The following is a 27,771-nucleotide window of genomic DNA, read 5'->3' on the forward strand; positions in this document are numbered from 1 at the left end:
AATGCTGTTAGCATCTTTTCATGTGCTTACTGGTCATCTGTACATCTTCTTTGAAGAAATGCCTATTAAAGTCTTTTGCCCATTTTTCAACTGAGCTGTTCTGGTGGTGGTGGTGGTGGTAGGAACTGTTTGTATATTTTGGAGACTAAGCCCTTGTCCATCAACTCATTTGCAAATATTTTCTCCCATTCCATAGGCTGTCTTTTCTTTCTTTCTCCCTTTTTCATGATTTCCTCTGCTGTGCAAAAGCTTGTAAAAGTTTGATTAGGTCCCATTTATTTATTTTTGTTTTTTATTTCTATTGCCTTGGGAGACTGAACTAAGAAAGCATTGGTACGATTTATGTCAGAGAATGTTTTGCCTATGTTCTCTTCTAGGAGTTTTACATGTCATGTCTTAGGTTTAAGTCTTCAAGCCATTTCATTTTTGTATATGGTGTGAGGGTATGTTCGAACTTCACTTATTTACATGCAGGTAACTTTCCCAGCACCACTTGCTAAAGAGACTGTCTTTTACCCATTTTATATTCTTGCCTCCTTTGTTGGAGATTAATTGGTCATAGGTGTATGGGTTTATTTCTAGGCTCTATTTTCACTGTTTCATAGATCTGCATGTCCATTTTTATACCCTTACAACCCTGTTTTGATTTTACTATAGCTTTGTAGTATTATCTGAAGTCTGGGAGAGTTATGCCTCTTGCTCCATGGCCCCCATCCCTAGGCCGCCTCACAGGATTGCTTTGGCAATTCTGGGTCTTTAATAGTCCTTATAAAAATTTTTTGATTCCTTGTTCTAGTTCTGTGAAAAATGTCTTGGGTATTTTGATAGGTATCATACTAAATTTGCACATTGCTTTGGATAAAATTGCCATTTTAACAATATTAATCCTTGCAATCCTCTTGGAAGGGAATGGGATATCTTTCCATTTCTTTGAATCCTCTTTAATTTGCTTTACTGATATTTTACAGTTTTCAGCATATTAGTCTTTCACCTCTTTGGTCAGGTTTATTCCTAGGTGTTTTGTGTTTTTTTTAATTTATTTTTGGTTGCACTGGGCCTTCGTTGCTGGGTGCAGGATTTTCTCCAGCTTTGGCAAGCAGGAGCTACTCTCTAGTTGCAGTGCGTGGGCTTCTCATTGCAGTAGCTTCTCTTGTTTTAGAGCGTGGGCTTCAGGAGTTGCAACATGCAGGCTCGGTAGTGGCAGCGCACAGGCTTAGTTGCTCCAAGGCATGTGGAATCCTCCCAAACCAAGGATCAAACCCATGTCCCCTACTTTGGCAGGCAGATTCTTAACCACTTTACCACTGGGTAAGTCCTTTTTTTTTTTTTTTTTGGTGCTATTTTTAAAGGGTTTCTTTTTTTTACATTCCTTTTCTGATGTTTCATTGTTATTATAAAGTGTTGCAACTCATTTTTTAATATTAATCTTGAATCCCGCTACTTTGCTAAATTCATTTATTAGAAGGCAATGGCACCCCACTCCAGTACTCTTGTCTGGAAAATCCCATGGACGGAGGAGCCTGGTAGGCTGCAGTCCATGGGGTCGCTAGAGTCGGACACGACTGAGCAACTTCACTTTCACCTTTCACTTTCATGCACTGGAGAAGGAAATGGCAACCCACTCCAGTGTTCTTGCCTGGAGAATCCCAGGGACAGGGGAGCCTGGTGGGCTGCCATCTATGGGGCCACGCAGAGTTGGACACGACTGAAGCGACGTAGCAGCAGCAGCAGCAGCAGCAGCAGCAGTGTTTGCGCGGAGTCTTTAGGGTTTCCTACGTATAGTATCATGTCATCTGCGTGTAGTGACAATTTTACCTCTTCAGGGCCTCACACTCTTGAAGGGCCTCGAATGGAGACATTTGGAAGCTTCCTACAATCAAGGGTGGCAGACTGTTTTTGTAATGCCTGTTACCCCTGTGACCTTTGGTACTTTCTTATTTTTGCATCTGCCAAGAGCCCCCAGAAATAATCCCCTCAGCTCCTCTCCTGACTTCTGAGAGGCCTTGCATCCTGAGAATCAGATCCTCCCTGGGGAGACTGGGTGTGTCCCTGTTTTGGGCTTCATTACCCTCCCCCGGGACTGTGGGGACAGGTGTGCCCCTAGGCAGAGCTCAGAGGATGCTGAGGGGCTGGGAGGGTGCCCCCACTCCCCACTACACCTGGGCCAAGCCACACAGTAGTAGCCAGGTGCAGGTCTGGGTACCAGCAAGGCAGGTGCACACCCCCAAAATGTGGAGGGGTGCATTTTGAAACATTTGGATATGTGAGCTTTTTTTAATGGCCACATGGGAAAAGCCAGCACATTATGAAGGTTGGTGGAGGGAACATAAGCAGACCTCAAGACTCTGGGGCATTTGTTGTACTAACCCTAAGCCCTCAGGAAAAGAGGATGAGCAGGACTTTTGCTAGACTCACCAGAGATGCCCCAGGTTGTGCAAAGCAGGAGAGAGCCATGGGGTGGCAGGGACCTCCCCCTGCTTCCCACAGACCTCGGGAGAGGGGAGCTGGAGGTGGGCTGGGGGCATGGAGGCAGCCAGGACTAAGGCAGCTTCTCAAAAATGCTCAGGGCCCCGGGTGCTTCCAGAATGGCCCCCTGGCAGCAAAAAAACACATGGCCTCAGCGTCCATGAGGCTGTCCCAGGGAGCCTGGGAGGGACCACGTGGTCCCCTCACCCTCTACCTCACCCTGCATAAGACCCTACAAACTCAGTCACTCTCAAAGGTAGGGGGACCTCCTAAACCCAATGTTTCATTTCCTGCCAGTTTGACAGAGTAGGAACTCAAAACAGAAATCATATTTGTTTATATTATACTGATTTATAGAATAAGAATCTGTGACTAAGAACACAAAGAATAATATTGTATGCTTAAATTGGTTTAGAGAATAATAATATTTACTGTTAAGCACTTCCTATGTGCCTACTAGGCATTTGTTTCACTAAACTCTAAGTGCTTTATTTATATGTATATATAAACCCTTTCGTCATTCCCAGCCATTCTATGAGGTCATTGTTTATCATTGTCCCCATTTTGTGGAGAAGGAAATGAAGCACAGAGAGGTTAAGAAACCCACAGCAGAGCCCAGATTTGGACCCAGGCATCCTGGCTCCAAAGCTAAAATTCTCAGCCCATCCTGAGGTTGGTGACCAGCCTACATACAGACTTCTGTGCCACGCAGAACCACTGAAATGGAAATAATCTTGTCACTGCATGCTGTCATTGCCTCGGCCATACCATCTAAAATCATCGTGTGTCAATCACAGTTGGTTCAGACCACCGTCCCAATGTGTCACTGCGACTGTTTCTCAAAGTGTGGGGCTCCCAGGGACCAGAGAAGGCACGCGCTGATTTCAGATGGCACAGCCAAGACAAAGGATGACACAGAATGAGACCACTCCCCCCTTTCCCGTTCTCTCTGGATCCAGCCTGGGCAGAGAGGAAACCTCAGGTTAGTGCTGCTATGGCATCAACGCCTCCCAGACATGTCCTAGTTCCCTTCCGCAGACTCAGCTATGAGCCTTCAGCAGGCCCCCACCTCACCAGAAATTACCAACACGACCTAGTTCCCCATGTCTTTGTGGTTATTTCTATTTATGCCCTTCTATTTATGGCAGGCCAGGCTGGTTTTCCATTTGAATTATAATGTAAAGCTTCCTATTTAAATACACTGAATTGAATGAAAAAGTGAGTAAGCAAATAAGTGCAGAGTTGGTGCATGGTTGCATGCATGCGTGCTAAGTCACTTCAGTCTGTAGCCCTCCAGGCTCCTCTGTCCATGGGATTCTCCAGGCAAGAATACTGGAGTGGGTTGTCACGCTCTCTTCCAGCAGAGTTGATACAGAATATACAAAAATCAAGAAGTGATGCAAGGGTGGAGGACATGCGGGACCCTTTGGAGTGAGATTTAGGGCTGGCCTGGAAGACTGAGCTTGGCGTGTCATCCCCAGTAGCTCATGTGGAGAACGTCACCGGTCATGACGTCTATCCAGGAGCTCTGAGAGACAGCCCTGAGCCACTCCGAGCCACCGCCACCGCCAACCCCAGGTGTTACGCTGTCCCTGCTAACCGAACAAGCCCTGGGGTCACTTGGCCAGGCGGGCTGATCTTACTCCACCCCACCCCCACTCTGCCCACCTCAAGACAGGAGGAGGGGAGAATAAGAGTGGATCTCTTCTCATGAAATGTTCAGCTTGACCTGCCTATGGATATCACAGACAACTTTGCCCAGGGTCATCCAGAAACAAACAGATGAATCAAAGGCAAAACGGGCAGGTCTGGTTTGAGTCAAGGCAGACTCAAAGTGACAGGGATTTGCCGCGAGGCACCAGTATGTCCCCCAGCTCTTTGTCAGCAGGCAGCAAATAGCAGGAGCCCGAAGGCCACTATGGGGACCCTGTCACAATTAAATGGGTCCAGACAGGCTCTCTGTCTGCACTGGCCCCTAAGGACACCTCTCCTCTGGGTCTGCCTGTCAACACCTGGGGGCCTCTCCTTTCCTGAAAGGGAATTTGCTGGGCAGACAGCCACAGTCCTCAGAAAGTCTAGCTCCCAGCAAACTCTCAAGGTCAGTAGATTCTGTCTGCAATGGACCTTCACCTCATCTCCTGGTCCATTTCCCTCTGATTATTCTTCCCCCTGACCCAGCTCCTTGATCCAAGCCTCTTCATTGGCCTGGAGATCTGAATGACTTCTCTAAACTAGGGTATGAGTGACTAACCCATATAAAAACTGATGATCTGCAAAATGCCACATTTAACCCCCAAAAATGAATAGCTAATTGTGGAATTTTAGGCACAGAGAGAAGGGGACTATTATGCCTTAAATCACCACAAAGCAAGGCGAAGACACTGGTCAGCAGAGGAAAAAGGGGTGGTTTTCCAGGAGCCCAAATAGCAGTCCCACACCAAGACCACAGCACCCATGCAGAAAACAGCCCAAGCCATGCAGAAACACACAACACAGACACCAGCATGCTGGGTGGGCAGTTTCACGCTACCTAGACGACGGACTGAGCTCCTGGTCTCCTTGACGAAGCTGGAGTTGGATAAGTTTGTCCTCCGGGAGATGAGGACAGGGATGCGGGTGATGGGGGGGCGGTAGCTGGGCACATTGGGGAGGTGCTCCACCAGGTTGCGGGAGGCAAGCTTGGGGGTCACTTGGCCAGGCGACTGGTCCTGGACTAGGTGATTCAGCTCCATGTCCCGGCCTGGTTTAGCCATAATGCTGAGGCCAGGGGGTCTTAGGCAGAGGCAGGACCCTGGGGACTGCAATGAGGAGCAAAGAGTTGGGAGGGGCAGAGAAAGTGGGGCTCTTCCCCACCGGTGTCAACACAGACCAGCCCAGTGCCCACGTGCACTCGCAGGAGTGCACTCAGAGTCTGAAGCACCACTCTTGTCCCTCGAGGGCAACACCAGTCGTGTGGCTGGTCCACCCACAGCTCTGAGAGACAGCTCTGAGCACCACCCAGTTCTGGCACTTTCGCTCCTTAACCAACCATCAACCAACCTACTTTACAATCAAAGAACCTAGAACTCCTCAGGCTCTTAGGCTAACACTCAAACATTCTTAATCCGGCAGGATTTTCCATCCTAAAGAAACCCTGGAGCTCAATTAATTTCACTTCCAACCAGACACAATAACTTTTCCTAGGTTCCTGGTTCCCCAAATAGGCTGCATATTGGAATTGCCTAGGGAGGCCTGGAAATGCCTGATGCCCAGGCCCACCCCCAGAGATTCTGATTTAATGGTCTGAGGTGAGGACTGGCACCAGGATTTTTTAAAATCTCCCCCAAATGATTGCAATCGCAGTCATGAGAACCACGACTCAAGGCCACTGCCTCTCAAACACAAATGTGCAGAGAAACCTCCAGGGATCTTGTCACAGAGCAGTTTCTGCTTCAGCTGGGTGGTGTGGGGCCTGGATTCTGCATTCTGAAGCAGCTCCCAGGTGACACCAAAGCTGCTGGTTTGACCGCCACACTTTCAAGTGGTGGCAGACAGAGGGCCATGCCTCAGTGTTTCTCAAAGTGTGATTCTCAGGCCACCTGCTTCCAAATGACCTGGGGAAGGGTGTGGAACCAGCCCCATGGAACCCTAGTTTGCACCCCCTGATCCTGGTCTTGCTCATCTTTGTGGGGTGCAGACTTAGTAGGTTTCCAGTAGATTTGGGTTAAAGTTAACAGAGGATGTTTTTCAAAGACCAGGTGGGAAGCAGACTCAGGACACCTGGGTTAAGACAGCTGGGTCCATCCCATCTCCAACACTGGTTGCCTAGGAAACAGGCTCACGACCCCAATTATGGTCTCTTCCTTCAGGGCCAGGGATGCCTGGTCACCCCTACTCTGCCCAACAACCCAGTGAGGTAGGTACTGTTACTGCCCCCTCTTCTTGACTTGGAAGCCACAGTTAAGAGAGGTCACAGACTGGCTCCAGGTCACACAGAAAGGAAGGGGGGGAGCCAGGAGTGACATGAAGGTCTGTGTCCTTGCTGCCCACACAAAGCCTCAGTTTTCTCATCTATAAAATGGTCTGTGTGCCTCCCAGGGTGTCTGGAGCACCACTAGTGCCTTGAGGATTGTGGAGGTTTGCAAGGCCTGGGTTCAGTGTCCAGCTGGCCTCACTCCCCTAGACTCTGGCCTGTCATCCCTAAAGTTCTCAGGATTAGGAGTCGGAGTGACAAATGACCAAACTTGTACCAAAGATCTCAGCAGTAAGGAAAAACTCAAAAGACACAGGGTCTAGGACATGCTTTTAGCAAGCTCTGGTCCCAATCTTCATTCAGGTATGATACATTTGAGCCAAATTCTCACTGGTCTGTAGCCTAGAGAGTTGTGGACCCAATGAAGAGGTTGGCAGGAGGGATTAGCTAGGAGTAGGGTTTCCCTAGGCCTCCTGGGGTCCTGGGGTTTCCCAGGTGGTGTAGTGGAAAGGAACCCGCCTGTCAATGCAGGAGATGCAAGAAATGTGGGTTCGATCCCTGAGTCGGGAAGATTCTCCAGTAGGAAATGGCAACCTGCTCCAGTATTCTTGGCTGGAGAATCCCATGGACAGAAGAGCCTGGTGAGCTACAGTCCATGGGATTGCAGAGTCACACAGGACTGAGTGAGTGAGCATACACACACCTGGAGTCCTGGTGGGGTAGGGATCGGGGGAAGGTGGGGGACAGGGTCTAAGGCAATTCCCTTGGGGCCCTTGAAATACATCATCAGACTCTGGTTATGTGGTCCTAAGATGCAGAAAATGGGTTTTGCCTGAGAATGGGATGAGTTGGGGAGGGGAAGGAATTGAGAGGCAGAGGGGGAGGGCTTGCCCCTGTGCCCCGGCTGCCCCCAGCCTCAAAGAAGCCTGGACATTCTTATGCAACCCCACCCCCACTGCACACCTACCTCCTGAGCTGTCGGCCAAGGCCTCTTCTTGCAGCTCCTGTGAAAGATAAAGCAGAAACCCAAGTGGTAACCATCCAACCATACCTGCCCTGGTCCAGCCCAGCCAGTGTCGGGGGATCTGCCCTCAGGCATCTTCATGGGCCCAAGTCTACTCCTTACCCTGCCCACTGGTCACACCTTCAGCCCACCTTCTGGAGCATCCAGTGCACACAGGAGCCCCAGGCCCCAACACCTGGGCCCGTCACATACCATGAGGGGAAATTCTCGGGCAACTCTCTGTGTGTGGAGACAAAGCAACTAAAGCAGCCCCCATGGCACTCTCCGCCTGGCACCACATTTCACAGCCTACAGCCGTGTACAAAACTCTGGAGAGAGGTTTTTAGCCCCATTTTACAGAGGTGACCACTGAGGCCCAAGGTAAGGTCTTACCTAGGGTCACATAGCCATATGAGGACTGGAGTCTAGGACCGCTGCTGCCCACTCATGGCCATGTCGCCAAGGCCCTTCTTGATGCCATCTGATCCCTGACACAAGCAGGGCCTTACAGCAACTACCATCCCACTCTTCTCTATTCAGTGGGCATCTCATCAGCTGAACCCTCACCCTCTGTAAACAAAGTGGACAAGGCCCCAGCCCCTTCCACTGACTTAGGCCCAGGAATCCAAGGTAGCCGGGGCACGAGGCCTGGCACTGCTCCATACCTGGTGTGAGGTGCTCTGGTCCTGGGCTCCGCCTACTCCGTCCTGCTCCTGGGCTCCACCCACTTCGCCCTGGGCCTGGGCTCCGCCCACTTCTCTCTGGTCCTGGGTTTCACTTTCTTCACTCAGGGCCTGGGCTGCGCCCACTTCGCCCTGGGCCTGGGCTGCGCCCACTTCACTCTGGTCCTGAGTTTCACTTTCTTCACTCTGGTCCTCCTCGCTCTGTGGCACCAGATAACTATCCAGCAGGACACTGTGACTGCGAGGGGGCAGGAGGCAAGGTCTGGGGTTAGGGATATTAAATGTTTTCCCAGCTGTGCTGAGTGCCAGGCTCTGTGAGGAGCTGGGGCACAAAGATGCCTAAGGATCGGTCCTTGGCCTTCTGAAGCTCCCAGCACCGGGCAGGCGGCAGATACCACGTCCTATTAACAATCTCACAGTCTGCGTCATGTGCTGGAGCAAGCAGCTGTGAAGGACAAAGCCACAATTCTGCTAGGAAGGAGGGCTTCCCAGAGGAGATGGCCTGTGGGTTGGAAACAGGTGGGGAATGGTGTCCAGGAAACAAGAACAGCATGTGCGAAGAAAATTCTGGAGCACGGTGTTGAGGAAACATCCTCTCCAGCAGGGGAGACTAATGGGCACTGTATGGTGTTCAAAACCTATGCCCAGCATTTCCCCTCTTGGAGTCTCCAAACAACCTTAAAGATGGAGGCAGAGAAGGAGGTATGAGAAAAGTGAGGCCCAGAGAGGTCAATTGGCCTGACCAAAACCACACAGCATATTGTCCCACATCACACAAGACAGACACACACCCTGATTTCTTTGCGTGCCATGAGATCAGAGCCACACTGCAACTGCTGAAGGTTTCAGGGGCCCCTGGCCCAGGCAAAGGCATACATGAGTGACAGGGGCCAGGGTTAGACTATAGGGAGCAGAGGAGAATATGGCAAATCAGAGAACCCCTGCCCATCTGAATCAGCAACCCCATTCTGCCTGGAATGGGTGCCCCGCGGCCAGATCTGCTGATTTTCAAGAAAAGACTGAACTACATACACATTTGAATGTGGAATCTCCCCATCTTTAGAGGCTGATAATTAATCCAAACTAATATCTATATTAAAATCTGTATGATCTATATTGACATCTATATTAATATGTCAATATCTCAAAGAGCCTGTCTCCAGGCTAAATTGGGCCCTGAGATGCCTGTGTGCAGTCTCTGGATTAAAATGATGACTTGGGACCAAGGGCTAATGTGATTTTTGTGGTTAGAATTAGATCCGGCCTCCTAGCAGCCTCAACCCACACCATGGACCATTGTCACTGAGGGGCTCACGGAGGATGCTCTTTAGCGTCTGCTGCCCAGAAAACCTGGATCCCCCATCCTCTACCCAAAGGGGCAAGTCTCAGCCTCTGAGGTGGGTGAGGAGATGGGGCCCAGTTGATTTGGAGACAGCAGCCTGGGAGAAGGAATCAGCCAGCAATCATATTATCACAGCAGTTCCCAAGGGCTGAGTGCCAGGCACAGGGCCAACCACTTGTCCCACCAAATCCTCACCCAAATGACCCTAAGAGCCCAGCTGCGATTGATCCCATTTGAGCTTAGTAATTGGAGGCTCAGAGAGGTCAGATGGCCTGGCCAAGGTCACATACCCTGTACCAGGTGAACCTGGATAAAAGATGGGTATATCTGACCCCAGTGCCAAGTCCTTAATACTCCACTGCCAGCTTCTGAGTGTCTGCACAGCCCCAGGTGATGTGGATGAGTGACGTGAGTGTCTGGAGGATTCAAGCACCCAACTCATTTTCTTTCTCCTCATTGTATACATATTTCCATTGTGAGGGGCCTTGAGTTGTCAGATTCTATCCTGCCCAGGAAGAAACAGATTTTCTTAAAGAAAAAGGCATATTATGACTTTCACAGGGCTTGGCACTTCAGCCTACATGGGCCCCTTCCTCCATAAATATATTTTTAAAATTCTATTTTGTGACTGCATTTATATGAAGATTAACATGTTAATATTATATTTAAAATATTCTCTTCCATCTTAAAGTTCATTTGTTGGGTCTGCTTTTCAATGGCACCCCACTCTCACTTTTCACTTTCATGCATTGGAGAGAGAAATGGCAACTCACTCCAGTGTTCTTGCCTGGAGAATCCCAGGGACGGGGGAGCCTGGTGGGCTGCCGTCTATGGGGTCGCACAGAGTCAGACACGACTGAAGTGACTTAGCAGTTGCATGCTAAGTCGCTTCAGTCGTGTCTGCGCTTTCTGACTCTATGGACTGTAGCCCGCCAGGCTCCCCTGTCCTTGGGATTCTCCAGGCAAGAATATTGGAGTGGGTTGGTATGCCTTCCTCCAGGGGATCTTCCCGCCTCAAGGATCAAAGCTGTATCTCTTATATCTCCTACACTGGCAGGCGGGTTCTTTACCACTAGCACCACTTGGGAAGCCCATGTTCTTGGAGGGCTTCTAAAAGTATTACAGAAACCGTGCCCTCAAGCCTAACAGAGAAGAAGGCCCTGCCTGGAAGGGGTGGATGGGCTGGTGCTGCAAGAAGCTGACTTGACTCTCCTTCCCTGAAACAGATGCAGTGGCCTCCTCGGTTCTCAGAGCACGAAGGCCCAGGAAATGAACTTCCCACAGTCCCAGTCAGAGACTTGCTGGGGTCTTGCTCATTATAGAATCAGGCCTGGAAAGCAAGTCCCTGGGAAGCCTCCATTTGCTTATCAGTCAAATGGGTAGGCGGAGAAGGCAATGGCACCCCACTCCAGTACTCTTGCCTGGAAAATCCCATGGATGGAGGAGCCCGGTAGGCTGCAGTCCATGGGGTCGCTGAGAGTCAGACACGACTGAGCGACTTCACTTTCACTTTTCACTTACATGCACTGGAGAAGGAAATGGCAACCCACTCCAGTGTTCTTGCCTGGAGAATCCCAGGGATGGGGGAGCCTGGTGGGCTGCCGTCTATGGGGTCACACAGAGTCGAACATGACTGAAGCGACTTAGCAGCAGCAGCAGCAGCAAATGGGTAGGACTTGTGCAGCCTCTACCGTACAGCCTGGCCTTTTTTTTTGTTTTTTGGCCACACTGCATGGCATGTGGGATCTTAGTTCCCTGACCAGGGATCAGAGCCATAACCCTGCATTGGAAGCACAGGGTCCTAACCACTGGATTGCCAGGGAAGTCCCAGCCTGGCTTATTTGAGTGAGGTCAGAAGTACCAGTAAGAAGCTAAGAGAAAAGTCAAAAAATCTCCCCCTGTCCAGAGTCATCTGGATTCTCCATCTCTAAACACAAGTAAGTTGAACCATTCCTTGTCTGCAGTACCAGATGTCTGCTTAAGACCCCAGCCTGACCTGGGACACAATCCCAGCTCTGTGCTTGCTGCCAGGGCACCCTGGATGTGTGGGCTGCTGTCTCTGGGCCTCAGTTCTCTCATCTGTGAAATGGGATTAGCAGTAGGAGCCCTGGCACAGCATGTGGCAGGGAACACAAGTGTTCATCAAATATTTGACAGCTGTTATTAAGACTGTTCCTGTCATAGTTATTATTAATCCCAGAGGAGGAGGCAATCTATGAATCACCCACGGAGATGGAAGAACATTTTACACAAACAACTCTAGCTATGGAGACACCATAACAGGCCCTACGGTGGCCCTGTCAGCCTCACCAGGGGCTGTTTGGGGACCCAAGTACACAAAAATCTTATTGCCCCTGGTTGGGAGTGTTCCCACTGCCTGCCAAGGCCCCCTCCTGACCTGCCCAGAAGCAGCAGGCCATGAGCTTCTGGAAAGCTCCCAAATTCCTGGGATTTGCAAGCAGAGGCTCAGACAGACCGGCTGAGGTGGGGAACACAGAGATCCTGGCTCTCTGAGTTAAAGATGTGGGAAGTAGCAGCTATAGCCTCTGGCAAGAGTTTACCAGCCCATTGCTCCTCCCTCAAGTCACAAAGCAGGCCGTGTCCCCAGCTCAAGGACCTCACTGTAGACTCTTCGCCCAGCATCCCTCAACCCCGAAAGAACGGAGGGGAGCCCTTAGGGAGAATCAGGCACCTACTTGGGTCTTGCTGTCTTTGCCAACAGGGACGCCCATGATGCAGGAGCTCAGCTGGGGGCAATGACATTCATCCCAAGCCCCAGGTCGGTGCGTGCCAGTGGAGAATTGGGGAGCCCTGGCCCAGCCCCGAGTCTGCAAGGCGAACTCCAGAGCTAGTGTGACTTGAGTGGTGGATGAGCCTCCAATCCTTCCTGCTTCTAATCAGATTGAGGGGATGTGCGGGGAACTCTGCTGAAACGCCCCCAGGGAGACCAGGTGGGGACCAAAAGGCTGTGGTTGCTAGGAAAAGCCGAGCTGTTGCCAGCAGAGATCAGGTCGCTAGGCGACCATCTGCCCGTTACCAGGGCCTGCGCGTCATCAGTAACCCCTGTGTCTCCACAGAGCTGGCAAGAGCATCCTTCCCCAGGCAGCAACAGCCCAGCCGCCTGTCCCACGCCTGACAGCCTCTGGCATTGTGCCTGGGATCAGCCACTCTGTCATCACAAGACCCTTGTCCTTACTTGGGGCCCTAGGTCCCAAAGTTCCCTGAGTTTGAAGTTTTGGGCAAATATTTGTGTGATCCGGTATGTGCCTGGCAGTGTTTGTAGGTAACTGTATGCGTGTGCTTGTGTATAGTGTGGATACATGCAGGTGAGTGTACCTGTGCCTGTGTTACTTGTGCATGTCTGCAGGCTGTGTGTGGGTATAAGTGCCCTGACAACACGTAAGTGTGCACATAACCCAGCACATCTGTGTCTGTGTGCAGGTGTGTATGCACAGTGCAGATATGTGTGGAGTGCCCGTGTGTATTAGGCAGAGAACATACGTGTAGTTAGTATGTGTGCCTGGGTGCACTGGCTCCCTGGCCTTCCAGTGGTGTTTAGTTCAAGAGCCATGGCATATAAAGGGATTTGTAGGCCTGAGTGTTGGGCATGTGTGTGTTCTGGCAGAACAGCTCAGGGCTCTGCACTATACCCAGAGGCAAGAGGAAAGAAGAGAGCAGATAGGACTGTACTAATGAAGACCCAGGCAGCACCTAAGGTCTTCACCTAAGGGAGTGAGAGCATCCTGGCTCTGGAGGGGCCTAGAGGGCAGAATTAGGACCAGGTTACAGAAGCCAAAAGGAAGCACTCTTAGTTTTGGCAGTAGACATAATTTTCTAAGTCAGAGGTATGTGTGGATGGAATCAATAGCCTTTAGAGGTTGTGAGCATCCCATTATTGGAGGCAAGCAAGTAGTTATGTGGCCTCCTGCTAAGGATGGAAAGATTATATGTGAACTGGGCAAGCGTGGACTCAAAGCAGATGAGACTAAGCAGGCTTCTAGCTCCCAAATCCTATGTGGTCTCATGATTTAACTGTTTCCTGACTGAGACTAAAAGCGACCCTTAGTAGAGATGAGAAGGTTGGTAGTTTTTGATGGACCGCATACTCCACACCAGGTCCTACTGCATCTGTTCCCAGCCAGCCCTCTGGCCACTCAGCAGGGGCTATTATCCCCACTGCCAGACCTCCCATTTTACAGATACAGAGGCAGAAGATCTATGCCCACCTGCTGCTCACCCGGGTCACTCTGCTGAGAAAAGCAAAGCTTGGGCTCCTAACACTCGCGGTGCTATCTTGCCTTAGGCCATAGCCAAAGGGACAGGGAGGCAGGGTGTGGGCCAAGGGGTACCACAGAGGGCAGAACGACAGGGACAGGGAACAATGCCAGGGGGGTGAATCAAGGGGAAAGACTAAATCACCCGGTCTGATCAGGGGAGAGATTAAATCACCCAGCCACCTGGATGCTCCTCCTGCTTCAATCTCTGCACAGTGCAGCTGCCAGCCTGCGTCACTCCCCTGCTCACAAACCTTCCGTGGCTCCCTATTGCTCCCAGGAAGTCAAGTTCAAGGCCTTCACAATCCGGCTCCTCTGAAGGATCATCTCCCCCACTTCAAGTTACACTGTCACTCTTCCTGGGCCACGCAGGCTGCTTGTGAGGCCGCAGTTCACTTCCGCCTCCTTGAAACACTTTCCAACTGGCCTCCAGGTCCCACACTCTTCTCATCTCCCTCTCCTCCTCCTTGGTCCTTTCTGGTTCCTCCTGAACTCTGATCTGGCCTTTGGGTCTCTCCTTCATCCATACTCACTCCCCGGGCACCTCCTCTAGCCCCACTTTCAATTCCGTCTACCAGACTAGACACCTGCCTTTACATCTCTGGTCCAGGCTCTTACCCCCTAACCCCACTCAGGCACCCAGCAGTCTGTGCGTCACCTCCACATGCATCCATCTCACCATCTGCCCTTCTGTCCAGCTCTCATGGTTCAGGATTCTCTCCCCAAAACCCCCTTCTTGTGGAAGTGCATTCTACATTTGTTTGCCCGTATAGGGGTGGGTGGGGTGGGGGTGGTTGTTGAGTGTTGGGTATTGTGAATCCCAAGGTCATTATGAGCCCAGTGGAGGTCTCCCAGCAGCCCCCTAGCCTCTCTGATCAGTGCTCAGTGGTTCAGCACACAGCAAAGAACAAAGGGAGGAGCTCCCGTGAGCAGCAGAAAGCATTCCCACCCCAAAAGCCATGGCAGCCCCTCCCTGGGTCATCCCTAAGCCAGGCGCACAAGTGACTTACTCCTGCTCCTCCTCTTCCTCTTCCTCCTCCTCTCTGCCTTCCACCTCCTCTTTCCCTCTGCCTTCTTCTTCCTCTTTCTCTCCACCTTCTTCCTCCTCTTTCTCTCTGCCTTCTTCATCTTCTTTCTCTCCACCTTCTTCCTCCTCTTTCTCTCTGCCTTCTTCCTCCTCTTTTTTTTCGCCTTCTTCCTCCTCTTTCTCTCTGCCTTTCTCCTCTTTTTCTTCACCTTCTTCTTCCTCTTTCTCTCTGCCTTCCTCTTCTTCCTCCTCTCTGTCTTCCTTCTCCTCCTCCTCATCTTCTTTCTCCTCTTGAATCTGAGGCAGCTCCCTGAGTTGAGGTCAGAGGCAAGAGGTGAGGTCATTTTTAGCTGTACCCCAAGTCCCCTTCCTGACCCAGTTCTCAGTAGGATGTCCTATAACCACAAGACTGCACCTGGGGAGCCCTGGCCTCTCTCTAGCAATGAAGGCTCCCTCCCTGCATCAGGGGCCTGTCTTGGCCCCCAACCGCCCTGGTGCCAACCCTAGGTCACCCCTCACTCCCTGGTCCTCAGTTTCCCCATCTTTGCAATGTAGGTCATGGACCTATGGACCTGAGGCCTCCTGACTTGAGCGGCTAAGACTCCACAGGGACTGAACTGAGAAGCTCCTGTCCTTGCAGAGGGTGGCCTGGCCATCACTACCATGGTTACACACTCCTTTCCTTGATGACCCTGCAATTCCCTTCTGGAAATGTACCCTGCAGATATCCACATATGCACATTCAGGGACATGTAACAAGAGTGCTTGTGGCAGAATTATTTAAAATAATAAAAACGGCCATCAATAGTGGACAAGTTAAGTACATTCTGGCATATCCATACAATGAAATTCTATGCAGTTGTTGAAAAAAATGAGTATGATCTCCATGTTATCAATGTGGAAAGACCTCAAGGTACATTGTTGAATGAATGTAGTAAGATTGATGGATGTGATATGCTATCTTTTGTGCAAAAAATGAAGGGAATCCATGATCACATATGCTCAGATAGGCCCTGGAAAGTTACAGAAGAACCTTGGCAGCTGTCGTGCCCATGGGGAGAAAGATGTGTATCTGGTGGGAGGGAGAGGGAGGAGAAGGTAGGTTTGGTCCCAGCTCTCTGCTCTTTTGCATATGGGGATTCTGTACCATATGCCTGTTATCTTCCCAGACAATCTTTTTTTCAGGGCCTTCTCTGGCTCCCACCTGGGCGTCTGCTCCACCACCTCGCCCTTCTCTTCATCAGCTGGAGCTGCCTCTGAGGTCTGCGGGCTGGTGCTGGTGCTGCCCTCCTGGTGTTCATCTTCCTCCCAGTGAGGGTCAACCTCTTCTAGGATGAGATGCGACTCCTCTTGCTCTCCAGGGAGGATGCTGACTACAGGGGACACGGGGTATGGGAGAGAGTGGGCCTGGGCCTCTGAGTCCCAGGGACCACACAGGGAGCCTTGGTCATCACCAGCCATGTGCCAGTTCTCAGCCAAGCAGTGGAAACAGCAGTTATCACTGGGACCACTGACAACCAGGCCAGTGCTAAAGTGATGGGCTGAAGCCCACAATAATTCACCCTGTCTCCTTCCATTAGTTCCCCCTCTCTTTTTCCTTTTGAGACAAGGCTTCTCTGGTGGCTCAGATGGTAAAGAATCTGCCTGCAATGCAGGAGACCCAGGTTCGATCCTTGGGTCAGGAAGATCTCATCTGGAGAAGGGAAGGGCAACCCACTCCAGTATTCTTGTCTGGAGAATCCTATGGAATGAGGAGCCGGGCGGGCTATAGTCCATGGGGTCACAAAGAGTCGGACACAACTGAGCAACTGACACTGTCACTTTTCAATTATAGTTAGTCTTTGTTTCTCAGCAGGGCCTCATTCCTGGAGGTCTGTACAGAAATGATGCTTCCAAACACAGAATTGTAGGTGACACCATGAGACCTATGCTCAAAGTCCACCCTGCCGTATCAAGGTGCAATGGCCTGGAATGTCCCGAGGGCTACAGAGAGAGCTTGTTCACTGCCTGTTCTCCAGATGCCACCCCTGCCGACAGCACACTTCATGCCCATAATCTCAGAACCTGCCTCTGGAAGTCTAGAAAGATTTTCTCTTGAACTGGAGGCTCCAGCTCCAAGGGAACTTGACTTTCTCATGGACGTGGTCTCACTTTCAACATTACTCCGTGGACTCTGGTCCCTGGCAGAGAAAGTGGGGCTGTGAGCGTGGCAGAAGTGGGTGCAGGGGAAGTTCATCAGGAGCTTGAGCCCACCCCCAGACAGGAGAAAGGGGAGAAAGGTGAAGATTACCTGGGAGCAGGTGGTCCCCAAAAGCTCCAGGGTTCTTGGTGGGCCTGAAGCCAGGTGTGAATTACTAATGGTGACTTTCAGTGGAAGCTGGCCTCAAGTCTTCTCCTCTGACTCTGGGAGTTATTGTTCATAGTGCAGGATAGTAACAACAATAGCACCAGCTACACTTATTGAGCATTTACTATGTGCCAGGCCCGGTACTAAGTGACCTACATGGATTAACTCAATTAGTCCTCACATCAACCTTTTGAAGTGGGAATAACTATTATCCCCATTTTATTTTCCCTCTTTTATGTTTTATTCCCCATTTTACAGATGAGCAAACTGAGATGCAGATTAAGGCTTTCTTTTATAGGGTGTTTCCCTCATGCCAGGCTCAGGGGCAGTCTGCCTTCCAAGAGTTCTCACTCCCCACTCCTGCCTCCTGTCTTCCAGGTACGGATGTTATCCTGCTTCACAGAGGAGGTGCCCACCACATCCTGGACTATAGTCCTATCTCCCCTATCCCTCTAAGCACCCTGGATTCTGACCAGGGAAGACCCTCCCACTGTGGCCCTGAACCCAGTGGTGGGACATACAGGTCATAGGTGCTTGCTGTTCTATGTCGTCACCCAGCCTTGGTGTGGGATCTTCGTTCGGACCACGCCTTGAGGGTGCAAGTTCCCGCTTGACACCCAGGGGTCACCCATAGGACAGAATATCCCCTGACCCGTGAGCTCATGAGCTTTCGCAGTAAGAACAGTCCTCTCCCCATTTTATAGACCAGAGAGGCTGAGTGACTTGTCTAAGGCCACACAGGATGCCAGAGGCAGGGCCAGGTCCCCTGACTCACTTCCCAGGTGCTATCCTAGGTGACAAGCATGCCCCAGAAGCACCTGCCCGGCACTGGCAGCCACCCCATGACAGGCGTTGGATGCCATCCTTGCTCACATCCTTGCTTTCCCTCTCGTTAACCCTCTCTCTTTAGGTACTAATTAGTGAGTAGGCATTTTACAAGCATTTTCTCCTTTCATCTCTGTGCCAGGCCTGTCCCCATTTTATAGCCAAAGAAGAGGATGGTGCCTGAGATTACCAGTCAGAAAGGCAGGCAGGGGGTACCGATCCTGGGGCGGGGCCCTCCTGTCCCTGGAGCTGTAAGGTGGGACCCTCTCCGCAGGCATCTGACTCTCAGCTCTTTCGGCTTTTCCAGGGTCCGTCCAGGCACCCAGGTCACAGATGGGACCACGAAGCGCTATGGATGCTCAAACTCACATGGAAACTGCTGCTCCATCCGGGGCTTAAACTTCACCCTGGAGTGCCTCAGGGCACACCCCTTCCTGTGCAGTATCCTCCCAGACTAGGGCGGTCTTCAGGGCAGCCAAATGGGGTCCTGACTCCAGCAGCGCAGGTCGATAGCCCCATACAGGGAGAGAGCTATTGCTTCTAAGACCACTTGACAGGGAGCCCAGGGGCATGGATTCTAGGCCAAGGCTCCCACCCGGTCCCTGGGTTGCTGGCAAAGCCCTGGCCTGGACTTAAAACCCCCATCCTCCCTGGCACGCCTGGGTCATGACACCCGCTCTCTCTGTCTCTTGCTAGCCCAGACCCGCATCGTCTGGCCCCTGAAGCACTAATTCCTCAGTAACTGGGTATTTCTCAAAGTGTGGTCCTCTCCACTACACCTCCGTCAGAATCATCTGAGCAAGTGGGTGCTTCTTGAAAGTGCAGATTATCAGGCTCCCACACTCTTTAAATTGGAAGATCTGGGCGTGGGACATTCTTCATAGCCACCCCCAGATGTCACCTGAAGTTCAAGAACCCCTGCTTCAGTGGCCTTCTCTGCCTCCGATGCTTGCTTGGCCTCAGAGTAATCTCTGTGAAGTCACTGCCCTGCTCAACCACCTCCAACAGCTCCCCGTCACCTACAGCCTAGTCCCCTGACATCAGGCCCTGACTTTTCTAGTTTTCTACATCAAGGACTCAGGGCTCCAGATTAGCTGAAGTGCCCAGCCCTCTCCCTGTATACTCTCACCGCCAGGCATATGTTCACCCTGTTCCCTCTACCAGCTTGCCCTCCCCTCGTTGCCAGTCTGAGACCTCGGGGGTCTCAAAACTCAAAGGCCTATGTAGCTGGGGAGATGACAGTGGAGGGTGCCACCTGCTCTCAGGTGGCAGCTGCCACTCAGACTGTCCCCAACGCACAGTGTGGGACCATGACAGCCTGATATTCCCAGTTGTCAAGAGAAGCCAGGTTTTTCTGTGCCAAGCCACCTGATTTTTCAATGTTGACAACTAATGCCAATGTTTAAAATCCTCCTTGCCCGAAACAAAGACATCTTGTGGGTCAGCTGGGACCCAGGGCAACTGGCTCAGGACCCCTGGCTGACTCCTTCCAACAACCCCAATATGCGGGCCATATTAATTCACCCACGTCTCAAGCCTAAGTACTCCCTTTAGCCTTACCCGGAGCAGTAACATCATGCAATCACAAGTTTGATGTACTACCATATGCTTTTTAATGTCAGTTAAAGCATGTGATGTCATCCACTAGTGGCCCCCAAATTTTGGAGGGGGAGAACATGGCCAAGGCTAAGGAGATCCTCTTTCGGGAAAAACTGTCCCGTGGGGGCGCTGAGTGCGTCAGGCACCATCCTGAGAACTGTGTGGGTGTCCTTTGAAAGCCATGCCCGTGGGCGTCCCTGCAGCCTTCTGGTGGGAGGTCTTTCCGCTGTCCAGCCTAAACCCTACAGGCTGCCAGGTTGGCCTTCCCCTTGCTCAGGTGGAAAAGGGCAGCCTTAGTCTCTGAGAGGCAGTTCTGGGACTGGCTCCCCGTCACCCTGCCTGGGATTGGTGGCGGGGGTGGGCAGCAGGGGGTTCAAGGAGGGTAGGGAGTTCAATGGCCACCTCATTCCCCTCCCCAGCAGGTCTTCTCTTCAGGGCACCCTTCTTTCCTTCCATCCATCTGTCCATGTGTCCATCTGCACTCTCCCAGGGTCCCTTCCCTTTTGTTTCAGAGGCTTCCAGCTGCCACCACCCCTGAAACAAAGGAGAAGACAGAGGAGTGGGTGGCGGGGTGGACAGGCAGAGGGAGTGAATGAGCGAAAGGATGGGGGGATCTGGGAGACCGGGCAGGGGAGGGGTCACCCTTATCTGAACAGTGTTCACCCCAAGAAACTATATCCCAGTCCTAACCCCTGTTACCTGTGAGTGGGACCTTATTGGGAAGTGAGTTTTTGCAGGTATCACTAGTTAAAGATCTCAGGGTGAAGTGATGCTGGATTTAGAATGGGAGGGACCTAAACCCAATGACACCTCCTTATAGAAGACATGAGAGGGAGGTTTGGCGGACACAGAAAAGGCAGAGCTTGGAGGGCAGCTAGATGCCAAGGGGCATCAAGGATGGCCAGCAGCCACTGGAGCCAGGAGAGAGGTGCGGCACGGTGCCCACCTCAGAGCCCCAGAGCCAACCCTACCAACACTTCAATTGTAGACTTCCAGCTTCCTGAACTGAGAGAGAATACATTTCTGCCGTTTGAGGGTATCCATTTCTGGTCTTTGTTACGGCAGCCCTAGGAAACTGACACACCCTAGTTTCATTCATGACCCACATGCTCCAGGCACACAGCTAGGTCCTGCCTGCAGCTGGCTTTCAGAGGATCAGGGAGCGGGTTCAGAGGGCAGATGGGGAGTGAAGGTCCATCCTCAGATCTCTCACTGGCCCCTGAGGGTGGAGGGGATGGGTCTCTGTTCCAGGGAAGGGCTTCCGGTCCTCTAACCTTGGCCTGGCTAAGCAGCTGCTGCTGGGCCCAAGGGACTCTAGTCACTGCCCCATGACAACTGCTCTGTGACCTTGGGCACATTTCTGCCCTTCTGCCCACCCCAATAGCCGTGGGCAGCCCTGCTCTGCACCCTTTAGTGTGGCCGTGAGCTCGAGACTGAGTGAACCCTGCTCTGAGCCTTCCCTTCAAGACACTACCCTGATTATACAAACCCCATCGCCTCCCATGCCTGAGCTCCACAATCAGCCAGTCTGCGCATGCTGCCCTGTGTCGGAGTGACCACGTGCGCTAAGTCGCTTCAGTCGTGTCCAACGCTGACCCCATAGACTGCAGCCCGCCAGCTCCTCTGTCCATGAGATTCTCCAGGCAAGAATACTGGAGTGGGTCATAAAGGCCACCATAGTGGGCCTGGGGCAGGCAGCTCTGGGACACCCAGGGCCCACATTCTGAGGGCCTGTGTCCAGGGTGAAAGAGGGCCACTGCCCTTGACCTGAACTCTGCTCCGCTCACCTCCAGCTCTCATCACAGGCCTGGCACAGAGCAGCCCTCCATGAGCATTTATGAACACATGAATGGATGTGTGGGTGCCCCATATCCCACATGCCTTTCCAGAGGCCATGACATGAAGGAAGAGCAGATTTTGGATCTCAGCCCTCCCCTCCAGGCCCCAGTCCTCCTGCAGGGCTGAGATAAAAAGCAATACATACCCCCCACAGGCAAGGGGATGCCCTCCCAGCTCAAGGCGTCCAGTACCCCCATAGAAAGCTCATCTCTCTCCTTTCACCCCATAACCAGGGACTCTGCTGAGCCAAACCCACTAGCCCAGGGGACCATGGGACACTCTCTCCAGGGCTTCCTCGCAGGAAGGGAGGCTCATCCGACTTGATCTCAGAATTATTTTTTCTGGATAGAAGCTGGCAGGCAGGCCAAGTTCCTGAATATGTGCCCATCCCCTCGGCTCCCCGGTCCCCAGGAGGGGGTCTCCAACCGCCTCTGATTCTGGGCCAGGCTCTGGCTACCCGGCCAGGCTGACCTGAAGTGTGGCCTGCAGAGCGTGGGCTCTCCCAGATCCAGGTCTGGAGACTGGCTACCCCAGCCATCCCCATGTCCTTGCCTGGCCCATACGTACTCAGACCAAACAACCCCCATGGAGACGCACACAAGGACCCACTAAGGTGTCACTTACTGGTCTGCACGTCACATGTCACTGGGGCATCAGACTCCTGTATGGGGGGAGAAATGGGGAAACAGTTTCTGTGGGCTCCTTACCGGCCTTCCTGCTTCAGTCAGCACTCCTGGCACGCCAGGAGTAAGAGGGTCTCCTCACAGCATCCGAGACACTCCCTTCCCCTTAGAGTGGCCCGCTGCACTCGTCATTCCCCTATCAGGCTCACCGCTTGCCTGGTCCCACCTCAGCTCCTTTGCCCAGGTGGGCACCTGCCTTGGTTGCCCTCTCTCTGGTTCTCTATGCATGAAAACCCTCTCCCATCCTCCCCTGAGGGTTCTCTCAAAGCTCCATCTGCACGCAGGCCTCTCCCCGCCAGCCCATCCTCAGAGACCCCCACTCAGTCAGTGCATCTTCACCCACTAATCATTCCTGCTGCTGGACACCCCCCTTCCCTCCTCTTGGGGAGCTCCAAAGCTGTTCCTTCCTCTGCTGCCCACAGAGGGTGTGTAAACATGGAGCCTGAGGGGTCAGCCGGCAGGGAAGCAGTCCTGGAGCTTCCTGTCCACCTTGAACTACAGGGGGACTACCACCCAGGCCTCCCATTCCAGATGCTTCTATGAAAATGTTCAATTGTGTCCAAGGGAGAAAGGCCAGGCGGCGGGTTCTTGGAGAGGGCAAGGTAGGGTGCCCTGCTCCCCTCTCCAACCCATGTGGGAGCTCTAGATCGTCAGAAATGCACACAGGGCCTGGTGGCTTCCCACGAGCCCCACTTCTTCCTAGAAGATTCCGGGCCTTGCTTGTCTCTGGGCCTTTGCGCATACTGACCTCCTGCCTAAAGGACCCTTCCTACACCAGCCCCTTCATTTTCACCCACCCTCTTCTTACTCCTCCTTCAGGTCTCAGCTTGCAGGCCACCTCTACTAGGAAGTCCTCCTTGATGCTCCTGGGAGGCTCCTCCTCTGCATCCCACATCCTCCCTGCTCCCCCCATGGAAGCACCTCCCCAGTGACTGTGACCAGCGGACAGGCAGTCACTGTGGTTACAGTGACCAGAGAGTGTGTGTATGTGGAATGGACATGAGCCATGCAGACAGGCAGGCTAGGGGGGCTGAGTTCTGGTTGCAGGCTCCCATCTTCCGTCTGTGCCCTCCCCGACCAGGGACAATCTCATCCTTGTCTGAGCTCCCAGGACCCTCCCACCACCACGACCCAGGACCCCTACTCCCCCAGACAGCACCCACCTGCTCCCCACCCTTCCCACGGATCACTGGCTGTGGCAGGGCCATCTCCAGCCTGTGCAGGATCCACGCCATCAACCTGCAAGTGGGAGAGAGAGAAGGGGCCATGTCCAGGCAGGAGAACTCATAGGAAGACTGAGGCTAGAGTCAGACCCCTCCCCAAGGCAGGTAGCAACCCGCCAGAAGATGAACCAGAGCCCAAGTGCCGAGGCCTGAACACCGCTGCCCCATCCCTGGCCTCCCCAGGTGAGCCTCTGGTGACTGTTCAGACCCCAGCAAGTAACTCAGTCCCCCGCTACCCTCCACCCCACCTCTAAGATTCATTTCCAGCCCCTCACTCACTGCCAGGGTGGGAGCACTTAGCAGTACCTATCTTGATTTTATTTTTTTGGCCACATGGCATGAGGGATCTTAATTTCCCAACCAGAGATCGAACCCGTGTCCCCTGCACTGGAACAGTGGAGTCCTAACTACTGGACCACCCGGGAAGTAGCCATCCTGATTTTAAATGCGTGTATCCTTTGAGCCAACAACTCCATTTCCTCTGATTCACTTGCACATGAACGCGATGATGCCTGTACAAGTATATTATCTGTTCCAAGAGTGGAAACCCACCTAAATGTCCATCAAATGGTTAAATAAAAGCTGGTACATGGGTATAATGAAGTAGTATGCAGCTGCCGAAAGAGTGGAACTGACCTTTATGTGTAAAAACCACCTCTAAGATATATTTTTAGGTTAAAAAAAAGTGAGATGAACTGGAATCTACTACTAGAGTCTAGCGTATCTAGAGTTTGCTGCTGCCGGGTATGTACGTTTGCAGGAGAAATGTTCTCCGAGCTCGTCTGCATCTCGGAATTGTGCAGAAGCAGGAGAAGCTGCAGATGTGATGGCCCAGGGAGGGGGCGCTGCAAACCCGCTGGAATTTTCTCCCAGCTGCATGTGTTACTTTCCTAATTTAAAAGACTTGTTTTGGGGGGGGCAGGGGGGTGGTGGGTTGGTGGGTGCGGTACTGGGCTGGGGCCAGGCACTGAGCCTGCTGCCTGTGGGAGCAGAGGTGTTTGAGGGGCTCACCTGGCAGAGTCCTGCGGGGGCGGCAGGGAGGAGGCTTGAATAGTGGGCTGGGGCTCTGGGATCGGTTCCTCCTCAGGCTCCGGGGGGCCAGGAGCTGGCAGGGAGGGGCTCTCCTGGGCCTGTGGCATGGGCTTGATCTCCAAGGCGGGTCCTGGGGGCTCTAAGTAACAGAGAGGAAGGGAGTAAGGATGACATGGCGGGGCTCCATGCAACCCCTAAGGGCATGGGATCCAGATTCGAGGTGCCAATGTGACTGAGTGGGGAGCCCTTCGGGACCATGTTAACTGCCCCCATCTTCAGACAGACATGGAGCTGAGGTGCAGGGTCTTGTCCAGGCCTTGACGAGGCTGTCCCCGGCTTCCCAGCCTGGACTAGGGAAGGGGTTTCAGGGTTCCCACAACAGCCAGTTCCCTGCAAGCTGAACCACTCCCCGAGCACCCTTGGAGCCCCATTTGTACCCCCAGCCCAGTCTGTGACTATCCCAGGCAGCCCCTCCCCAGGTCCCTTCCCTGTACCTGGACCCAAGGCAGCATCTGTAGGCTCATCGCTCCAGCCCTGGGTCAAAACAGGAAATGACATGACGGAGGAAGAGGTCAGGTGCGCTCAGGCCCTGGCCAGCCCCGCCCACTCTTCCCCTCCACCCGTATCCCCTCTTGCAGCCACTCCTCCCCACTAAGGACCCTGCAGGGAGGAGAGCACCCGTCCCCCACCAAGGGTCCCAGGGGTGAGGAGCACTTGCTGGAGTAGGTGGGCCCTTCCTGGGTAGTCAGCTGCCTGCTCTCCCTTTTCTTCAACTCACCTCAGAGATTTTCGGGGGCTGAGGCAGCATTTTCTCCAGATTCTGTTCGAACCACCGGAGGAGCCAGGGCCCAGGCCTGCAGAGGGGCCAGCGGTCAGCTGAGCAAACTCAAGTGATCAGCCCTTCCCCGGCTCCCGTTCTGCACAGTGGGGACCTGGGACTGCATACTCTTAAAGGGCTTCCAGTGGTAGGGGACTTCTGCCAAACTGAAATTCTGACCCAAGGCTGGACAAGGCTCTGGAACCACAGGCCCAGCCTTGGCCTCCTGGGCAGCAGATGAGAGTTGGGGCTGCTTGCGGACATGAATGCAGCATGGGGGTGAGGGGTGCTCCCTGTGACTGGCACAGAGAAGTCTGGCTTCATGGGTATGTGAACAGTGTGGTCACACAGGGCCCCATACTTAGAAAGGCTCATGTTTGGTTTAATGCTCTATTGTCACCATCTTAATCCTGTATTTTCATTTTGCAGTGGGCCCCACTAATTACATAGCTGGCTCTGGGATAAACACTGGGTCCCCAGATCCATCTATTCCAGGCAGCCCCACTCTCTTCAGGGAAGCTCCATGCTCCCAGGGGAACCCATCTCCCAGGTGTGGCCCAAAAGAAAGCTGTCAAGTCCTCTGGATGCCTTCATCCTTAATGGCTTTACTGGTCTCACTAGTCTCCAGAGTAACCCTGGGGATCCATGACCTAGGCAGCCTCCAGGGGACAAAAGAAATAGAAAGAAAGCGGGAGCAATGAGTCAATGTATGAATGGTATGTGTGACTGTATATTCATTCATTCATCTCTCCTGTGCTCAGTCGGCTTTGTACAGCAGGCACTGTGCTGGTCACTAGGGGTTTGGCAGTGACCTAGACAAACACACCTGAGTTCAAGGACCCGACAGTCTAACAAGGCACAGGCAGGTGGAGCTCAGTGAGGCCCCTCCCAGGAGTAGGACATGGGCTCCCCCATTTGCCACAGTCACCACCCAGCCTGCCACCCTCTCAGTCAGTTCTGAGAAGTCAGAGCAACTGGAGCAAGAGTGTCAGTCGCTCAGTCGTGTCCAACTCTTGGTGACCCCATGGACTGTAGCCCACCAGGCTCGTCTCCAGGCAAGAATACCAGAGTGGGTTAGCTTTCCCGTCTCCAGGGGATCTTCCCAACCAAGGAATAGAACCCACGTCTGCATTGCAGGCAGATTCTTTACTGTCTGAGCCACCAGGGAAGCACCCTGAGAAGTCAGAAGCTGTGGCCAGCTGTGAGGCCAACTGGGCACCCTACTGTCCCCCATGGTGGCCCAGACCCTGCCTCTGGGCACCCACCTCCATGTGGCACCCACCTACACAAGGCCCACCCCTAAGCAGCTCACCCCTGCCTTGGCCCCTATCCGAGGATCTCCCAGTAATGAACACAAAAATCTATGAGCAGCACAGGGCCCATCATCCCCATACTGTGGATGACAAAAGTGAGGTCCAGAAAAGACGAGAGGCTTGTCCAAGGTCATACATAGAGGTAGGGGTGGACCCTGGGCTCTGGGCATGCTGAGCCCACCACACACACTACAATGGCGCTCGGGGACAGGGACGCACCCGGGGTCTTCGGCCCTGGAGGGTTCACTGGGTTCATCTGCAAAAGAAAAGAAGCCTGTCAGCAGCAAGAGGCCTGCCCAGAGCCCCCGGTCAACCCAACTCAAACCCAGGTTTGAACCAGGCCTGAGACAGATGAGCTCTGGCCCCATGGACTCTTTCCCCAGAGCTGGGCCCAACCCAGCAGCCCCTCAGTGCTCAGTTGCTCAGTCATGTCTGAATCTTTGTGACCCCATGGACTGTAGCCCTCCAGGCTCCTCTGTCCATGGGATTGTCCAGGCAAGAATACTGGAGTGGGTTACCATTTCCTTCTTCAGGGGATCTTCCCAACCCAGGGATTGAACCTGCATTTCCTGCATTGGCAGGCGGACTCCTTACCACTGAGCCACTAGCGAAGTCCTAGCAGCCTCTAAAGCCACCACTATAATGCCATCCGGCCTCCTGTCCTTACCTGAGCCCCCAGTGCCGCACTGCCCAAGGATCTGTGCTCCTGCCTGCTGAGAAAGACAGACAGACAGACGTGGGCAAAGGATACAGGTGCGCTGACCTCTGTCCCACCCCTTACCCGCTGACCCACCGCAGCTCCCAACCCCAGCAGTACCTGATCTGGACTCTCCAGGCCTGCAGCAATGTTCTGGGAGGGCCTGCTGCTGTGGGCGGGCTGCGGGACAACCTTCTCCACACCCTTCCTGAGCCAGGTCAGCACCCAGCCTCTGGGACCGCTGAGGGACAGAGAGACTGGCCTGCCCTCAACGCCCCCAACCCCTCCCTGGTCAGCATGGCAGTCCACAGCATCCTAAAGAACTTGGTTTGAACCCCAAGCCTCTATCTCCCACTGTGATTCTTCAGACACATCAACTCCCTTCAAGAGCCTCGTGTTCATCTCTGGAAAATGGGGGACACCAATGCTTGGCGAGGCCAGGCCTGCCCCATGCCATTTGAAGCCCACCCTGCTGAGATACTCAGTAAAACATCAGCCAATTATCCTTGTGCCCAGTTAGCCTGGCTCCAGGGGGCCCCTCCTGCACTTGGCTCGTGTCTTGTGTTCTGGAAGGGTTGAGGGTTTCCTGTGGGGTGTTGTGACAGAAGCTTGTGAGCCCAGACAGAATCACAGACTCACCATCTGAAGC

At 53.0% G+C, this 27,771-nt stretch overlaps 1 protein-coding gene across 1 annotated transcript in view; it reads right to left on the reverse strand.

Moving 5' to 3' along the window:
- The window catches only part of CNGB1 (cyclic nucleotide gated channel subunit beta 1), a 66,670-nt gene that overhangs the window by 36,805 nt on the left and 2,094 nt on the right, over positions 1 to 27,771 (reverse strand). The window contains exons 4-16 of the mRNA XM_086349379.1: positions 27,243 to 27,363; positions 27,093 to 27,135; positions 26,645 to 26,681; positions 25,074 to 25,149; positions 24,790 to 24,829; positions 24,275 to 24,434; positions 23,204 to 23,279; positions 21,982 to 22,018; positions 15,952 to 16,120; positions 14,892 to 15,057; positions 8,087 to 8,305; positions 7,386 to 7,422; positions 4,997 to 5,206 (exon numbers count right to left, since the gene is read on the reverse strand). Coding sequence (XP_086205505.1) covers positions 4,997 to 5,206; positions 7,386 to 7,422; positions 8,087 to 8,305; positions 14,892 to 15,057; positions 15,952 to 16,120; positions 21,982 to 22,018; positions 23,204 to 23,279; positions 24,275 to 24,434; positions 24,790 to 24,829; positions 25,074 to 25,149; positions 26,645 to 26,681; positions 27,093 to 27,135; positions 27,243 to 27,363 — 1,391 coding nt within the window. The remainder of the gene's footprint in view (positions 1 to 4,996; positions 5,207 to 7,385; positions 7,423 to 8,086; positions 8,306 to 14,891; positions 15,058 to 15,951; positions 16,121 to 21,981; positions 22,019 to 23,203; positions 23,280 to 24,274; positions 24,435 to 24,789; positions 24,830 to 25,073; positions 25,150 to 26,644; positions 26,682 to 27,092; positions 27,136 to 27,242; positions 27,364 to 27,771) is intronic.

Source organism: Bos grunniens, chromosome 18 (assembly GCF_055505025.1).
Source record: "Bos grunniens cultivar Pamir isolate PY7600 chromosome 18, Bosgru_T2T1.0, whole genome shotgun sequence".
Taxonomy (NCBI): domain Eukaryota; kingdom Metazoa; phylum Chordata; class Mammalia; order Artiodactyla; family Bovidae; genus Bos; species Bos grunniens.